At 42.2% G+C, this 7,267-nt stretch overlaps 1 protein-coding gene across 3 annotated transcripts in view; it reads right to left on the bottom strand.

Moving 5' to 3' along the window:
* Positions 1 to 4,285: 4,285 nt before the first annotated feature.
* The window catches only part of supt3h (SPT3 homolog, SAGA and STAGA complex component), an 82,489-nt gene continuing 79,507 nt past the window's right edge, over positions 4,286 to 7,267 (bottom strand). For all 3 annotated transcript variants that reach the window (XM_035431727.1, XM_035431737.1, XM_035431719.1), the window contains one exon: positions 4,286 to 5,411. In XM_035431727.1, the coding sequence (XP_035287618.1) occupies positions 5,370 to 5,411 (42 nt within the window). In that variant the 3' untranslated portion in view covers positions 4,286 to 5,369. The remainder of the gene's footprint in view (positions 5,412 to 7,267) is intronic.

Here is a 7,267-nt window from a genome sequence, read left to right as displayed (position 1 = left end):
AAATGATTTACTTGCCAGACACACGACTGGATAACATGACATGCATATCACAGAATCAACAGAATGACACACAGACGTGGATAGATATAAGCAGACTGATATCTTTTTGAACATTTTTATGTTTGATACCCATAGTATGATGACAAAACCAACACCTCAACTATTTATTCAATGGAGTTCACACAAATGGCATGTAATGACATGCCATTTACTCAAGTAGGCCTACTTTTGGACATTTTTTTTATTTTTTGCTAGTTCTTGTATTATTTTTTTTTGCATTTTAAAAATGGAAACTTGTCACATCCCAATGTTTCCATTAGGATTTACATGTGAAATTAGCAGACTAAAAAGAGGCAATCAAAAAACGACGTAAGAAATATGTTTTGAAACAAATACTTTTGTCTGGAAAAGCGGTAAGACGTTATTTGAGTAGGTCTACGTCTCACATCAGCCTATGCTACCTCGAATTAGGCCATCAGAATGGTTTGTTACTAATCTCAACAAGGTGAGAGGTTAAGTTAAGCCGACAACCGTTTCTGCCTTAATACGCCAGTCAGGCCAAATGTTGCCCCCCCCCCCCACCCCCCCCCAATGGATTTATAAAGTTGAACACGTTTAATTTTTAAGCACACAAGGCTCCCTTCCATGAAAAAAAAAAAGTTTCACAAAATCGGGAAAATCCGGAGTCGCATAAATTCACGCCGGTGGAAGCGTAGCCATCAATCCCATCGCGCCGCCGCGAGCGCAGACGCTGCTCAGGAAGGCTCCGCGGCCCCAGGATAAACACGGCGCGCTCCAGGACCACCTGTTTAAAGAGACGCGGTTCTGCCGCCGTGCTCGTGAATCGCTGCCTGTTTCTCGTCAGGCGGCTGGACACCCAGGTGCCCCCGCGGCCTCCCAGATACGGCTCCGCCTGCCAAGTTCCCCCTCCGAGAGGTGTCCGATATCCAGAGCCACTTTCAAACGCCAAGCTAAGCAAAACAGATTACTTTCTCCCACTCTAGAAGAAAAACGAAGTTGTTCGAAACTGGCTGTTATTTTAAAATAATTAGCTGGGCCGGCGGCGTGTGAAAGGCCTGGGTTTTTGGGAGGGGGTGTGGGGGGTGGGGAGGGGAGCACTGGCTGGAGCCCGTTCCCAAAGTGTGATGAGAACAAGTTTATCACAGGACAAAGGCTATTTATCACATATTTCAGTTACCCATGATATTTCTTCCCTCTTTGTGTTTTACATGTGAGTTGGAGGCTGCTTTGCTTGGGTAATCTGGTTGGATACAGAATAATGAATCAAATTAATACATACATATATACATATACAGTGAGCTCCATACTTTAGGACAAAAACAAAGATCCTTTCTTGATTTGGCTCTGTACTACACAGTTTTAGATTTGTAATCAAACAAGTCAGACGTGGTTAAAGAGTACACTCAGCTTTCATTAAATTGTATTTTTATACATTTTGATTTCAACATGTAGAAATTACAGCAGTTATAACACAATCCCCTCATTTCAGAGCACCATGTTAGGGAATGGCTTCACATGTGTTTCCTTAGTGCTGATATTAGAGAGCTTTCAGTATCTTGTCTTAATTCTAGGCTTTTCATTGTCTTTGGAGGCTGGTATTGGCGTTTGTCAACATGAGGACATTGTGCCAATGAAAGTCAAGGAAGCCATTATGAGGCTGAGGAATAGGAAAAGCAGTCCTAGACATAGGCCAAACCTTTGGCATACTAAAATAAACTGTTTGGAATATCATTAAGAAAAGAGCACTGGTCAGCCCACAAATCACAAAAAGACCTGGAAGACCTCTACAGTTGCAGAATGAAGAATTCTCACCATAATAGAGAAAAAACCCTACACATCAGAAACACTTTTCAGGAGCCAGGTATGGATGTGTCAGTGACTACAGTCAGCAGAAGACTTCAGGAACAGAACTACATAGGCTGCACTGCAAGATGCAAAGCACTAGTTAGCTGCAAAAACATGATGGCCAGGTTACAGTTAGCTAAGAAGTACCTAAAAAAAAATCTGTCTTGTGGACAGATAAGACCAAGATTCACTTGTATCAGAGTGATGGCAAGAGCAAAGTGTGAAGGCCAGAAGGAACTGCCCAAGATCCAAAGTGTTGGTGTGATGCTGCATGATGATATCTTACTTCAAAGCAAAGCATCAGTGTTTGGGAAATACACCCCCTCATGGTTGCATGGTACCACAGAAAAAGTATAGGCCAAAAATTAATTCTTCCATTTTTTTGGTCACTTACAATGGTTGTCATTGGGATGGCATTGGCATTAGTTCCAAACCATGGCTGATGGCACTAATGAATATGCTGACCTGTGCCTCAGGTAGTGCTGATGATGATGGTGGTGGTGGTGGTGTACCTTAGGCAGTTGTGGTGAACACAACTGTGTTGTGGTGAAGACAACTGTGTGCGTACGTGTGGCGACAACAATGGCGGAGATGAAGTTGATGGCAAGTGCATCTGAGGTGATAATGAGACTGAGAAAGACGGTGAGCGCGTGTCCCTGAGATGTTGCTTGGCAGCCTGCCTGGTTCTGGTTTTCAGCCCCGCATGACCTCCGCTGTCTTCGCTCTAAACCGTCAAAAGGTAATGAGCTGCTTTGCTCCAGATTCAACCCCACAGCAGACAGACACCGAAACGCAGGAACAGAGACACCCCAGAAAGAAAGAGAGTATTCTTCGAAAACAAAGATGTCCTTGTGGTGTGTTTGGCTGGAGCCCGAGACAAAAGCTAAAGGAAGACTCCTTTGGTGTGAGCAAGAGATCTTTGTACGGCGCGGAGTTTTGCCTAAACACTGAGCGCTTAAAAGCAGCTCTAATGACCCTCTGCACAGGGGGAAAAAAGTCGGCCATATCCTGGCAGAAAGAGTCACAATAATAAACAGTGTTTAAATTCACGCTGTAAAAACAGAGGGAAAGTATGCAGAATGTACCATGCTTTATGCACTTTTAAAGGCCGCGGCTTCATTTATTTACTTTCGCTGGAGACCCGATTTGTTTTAGATACTCGTATACTTGAGGATATATATTTCTTTGGATGGAGCCAAGCGCTTGGATCTAGGGTTTTAAGACCGTTATAAAGCCAAGTTAAAGTCAGGTTTTGAATTAATGCAGGTGCTTCCGACTGCAGACAAATAAATAAGCATAATCCCATTACAGTGTCGGATCTACAAACACTCTGAATATGTTCTGCATGCTAATGTGTTTGCGGTACAGGCTTGCGTTGTGTTTTGAGCTAAATTGGCTGCGTGCATGAAGTCTCTGAGAATATCAATGTTCTTTTTACGTACGGTGAATATTCCGTCATTCTGAAATATTTATTTTTGCTGATAACTCCACACTTCCTGTCTTACAGAAGCAGCCCGGCTCCAGTGACATCACCCTGCAGTTAGAAGGGGGTGGGAGGGCTGGTCAGCTCAGGGCTAGCAGCCCATTTGGAATAGTCACTTTGCTTCATACTGTAACTAGTTATACAAATTACTCATTAATAGAGTCTGTGCTCCTTAATGACGATGAATGCACAGCATTCATGTAACAAACAGTGTAATGACACAACAGTAATGGTTAGATGTCTCATATATATGTATGTATATATGTGGTTTAAAAATAATTTATAATACATCTAAACATGTCTTTTGGTTTGCACTGACATGTTAGACTACTGGCCGTAGTCTTATAGTAACATGATTTTAATTAGCAGTTTTATTATCATTTGCATAGCAAATGCACTTGTCCAGAGAGACCTGCAGAGCTTAAATGTTTTAAACGCTCGGTACTTACAGAAGCAATTCAGGATAAGCACTGTCCTCATGGGTACAATAGCAGTGCCCTACCTGAAATTTTAAGCTCCAAACTCAGTTAGCAGTTCTTGAGTAATAACACTTTAAATGATACAGGAAAGAGACATTGAGACAATGATACAGGAAAGAGACATTGAGACAATGATACAGGAAAGAGACATTGATCCTGCAAACCATTTCAATAAAAAAACAATGCTTTATTGTGCCATTTTGACATAAGGATTTACAAAACTACTTAAATGGAAAAAAAAACATCAACATCACAGGACACGAATCCAGATTCAAAGCCTCGGTTATTCAATGTGTTGATAATTTTATATCCAACTGCTTAGGAGTACAACATTCAACATTCTAATCAGTGGCTGAAAACATAACTATCCACTTTCAAAAACCCCTCCAGTCAAGGCATCATAGGAGGCGGCACTACTAGTTGACTAAAACGAGTTGATGACGTGATGGAATCTGTATTTTTTTTAACTCCTGAAAAGCTCACAGGTACCTCAGGACATATGTAAACAAGCAAGGCAGTGGAGGACTGGGAGGGATGGAGAACATAAATGAAGGAAGATGACCTCATGCTTATGTCACAGAAACGGTTCCCAACCCCCAAGTCCCTGAACCAACATGGCACCTAAAGCTATGTTCTGGACTGCTCTGTGCAAGTTCTACAGAGGTGTTGGATGGTCTAAGTTTCTCTACCATGGTGCATAGACCTGCTGTTTCTCTGCTTGAAGCAACACCTCAACAAGTCTATTTAAATACCGTATTGGGTTTACACTCATATTGTATAGGGGATACAATGTAATTTTATTATGGGGTTTACCTGACCGCCGTGCCTCTATCTTAGTTTGCCTGAAAGCCCTTGACTGCCCCCTAAGTCACACCTCCCATTAAATACATTTTTACAAGGGACTGCTCAGCAGTGAGGTGACTTCAGCGTCTGCCCAACATCCCTCTGTGGCATTCTGCATGTAAACCTAGTGTTAGTCTATTATCGCTAGGCTAGGCAGCTTCATTCCAGCGCTGCACACTTAATTTGACGTACAGATATGTATATATTTTATTGAGTACTGCTTGACTTCTCAGTTTGACCTTTACGTCAATGTAAGAGATCTGTACATTTGTTTCACGTCTTTGTTCTACTGTAGCAAGAGGTTTCGTGACATTCTTCGTCGTAAATCAGAACGGCTTTGTCAGTAAAGAAAACGTACAATGAAATGAAATAACAAGTACAAAAGCGTTTACTCAATTGAGCTGTAAAGTTTTATACGCACAAGATGAAACCCAGTTTGTTTTCGTTGAAGGAGTTCTGCAGACTGACACTGCTTCTCCTGCCAGCCACACAGAGACGGCACCGCCCACATTCCTGACAACCTACACTCTGCTGCCAAACTTCCTTCCTCAATTAAGCCAATGCTGCAGCCAGTAAACAAGAGACACATGGGGGCCGCGTATCCTTCCTCTGATGGGGGTAGGAGAGAGGAAGAGGAGGGGGAACGTCTTCTTTGGGTAGTGGCAATTCGGTTGTGTGCTCCTGAGGCCCCCAGCCAATCAGCAGGCCAGGAAAGTCATCCCGCTTCTGCGGTAGGCACTCTGAGAGAGAGAGAGAGACAGACAGACAGACAGCGAGAGAGAGAGAAAAGCAGAAAGAGAGACAGAGAGAGAGAGAGAGAGAAGCAGAAAGAGAGAGAGAGGGGGGCGAAATCAGGGAGAGAGAGAGGAAGAGAAAGAGACGGAGAAAAAAATGATGAAAATCTGCTTTTAATTATCACAGAGGAGAGTCACAGACCCTGTTGTCTGATGTTGTAGACGGTGCTGGCAGGAACGTCACATTTTGTTTTGGTACCCAAACATCTCTGGCTGTGGAAGCACAGACGGCCAGTCCTGCTATTAAAAGAACAGGAAATATACCAGCAGTGAAAAAGACACTCTCTCCTGAAAGTCAGTGGTTTAATCATGGAGCACTTGATTACGGTGCCTTACGGAATAGCATATTAGAATTCCAGACAAAAAAAAAGAATAAATTTAAAGTGACCGTTCGGGTTCACAAAGTCAAAAAGAAGGGAAATTTAAGTGAGTAATTACATTCTAAATTTAAGTTGCCATGGCAAGTACTTTCCGACACAAACTGCTTTTCAAACTGAGTCCAATCGTGGGTATATATTTTACGCAAAAGTCGCTCACCATTTGGCAGATCAGTGGGGTAGGATGCTGAGGATTCAAATGTTCCCTAACACTGTCTACCACAGATTTCCAGTACAGCATGGCATACAAGTGTTCACTAGTGGACTCCAATGTAGCTAACAACGCCTACATTGCATGATGATAACACAAAATCTCTACTGCCAACACCAAAGACAATAACAAAATGCTATTAAACAGTGACATATCTAACAAGTTTTAGAGTGCACGCTTGAGTCATTGCCCTAGGCAGGGACTCTGACAGAAACTAATGTGGTTGAACCACTGGATAGAGCAGTAAAAATATCCATCTTAATCCATCTATAACAATAAGCCATTACATTTGAAGAAATGGAGAACAATGCAGAATCGCTAGGCAAAATTCACTCCCTGAACCCTGAATTGCTGAATTATGCAGAATTTCAGTGTAATGACATAAATTATTTTAATAGACCACCTGATCATCCGATAAGGACATAACACCACCGCACAGGACTGGGAAAAGACTTAGTAAAGCCTTTATAACACACGGAGTACATACACCATATGATAAGAGAGCCATCAAATATATGCCTGACATTTCAGCCTCCTGGGACAAACCGAACTGGACATGTATCTGGAAAAAGGCTCAGTCCGTACATCAGCTCCACAAGCAATAAATTCTTACGGCTCAAAATATACTGCACACTCCATAAACCACCCCAAACAGGCGTGTGCAACAATCACATCTGCCAAAGCAGCTTCAAGAGAAAGGGGAACATTTTTACATCTGTTTTGGGAGTGTGAATAAAAATATAGAAATACGGAACTAGATCAGCACAAATGCTTTCAGCCGTATTCACTTTAAAAAAAAAAATCCCCCAATCCTTCAAAGTTTTTATTCTTTAGTCCAAAACAAATCAAATCATCCCCCCCCCATAATTAAACATGTTTATAAAACATGGCCCGCTGTTAAAAAACAGCCAAAGAGCTGAGAATCAAGCCATAGAGAATGGGCAGATGAAGCAATAAACTTTATCGCGCTGGAACACTCTGTTTACTTGACAAAATGCAAGGTTCTGCCAACTCTTGGTGACTATTTCAGAATTTATGATTAAAGAAAGCTGTAATTGTTTTTACTCCATCACATCAGGGTAACTGGGAACTGACGCTCCTTTTTGAAGGGCAAATGGACTATATGGTTTTGCTTGGTTGGGTTTCTCAAAGCACATAAAATGTTGGCCACACTGTGTGAACTGGGGGTAATGGTGCCCCTCCAAAGTCAGTCA

This window comes from Anguilla anguilla, chromosome 1 (genome assembly GCF_013347855.1).
Source record: "Anguilla anguilla isolate fAngAng1 chromosome 1, fAngAng1.pri, whole genome shotgun sequence".
Lineage (NCBI taxonomy): Eukaryota > Metazoa > Chordata > Actinopteri > Anguilliformes > Anguillidae > Anguilla > Anguilla anguilla.
The sequence above is the reverse complement of the archived record's forward strand: the minus strand, read 5'-3'. Positions and strand labels throughout refer to the sequence as shown.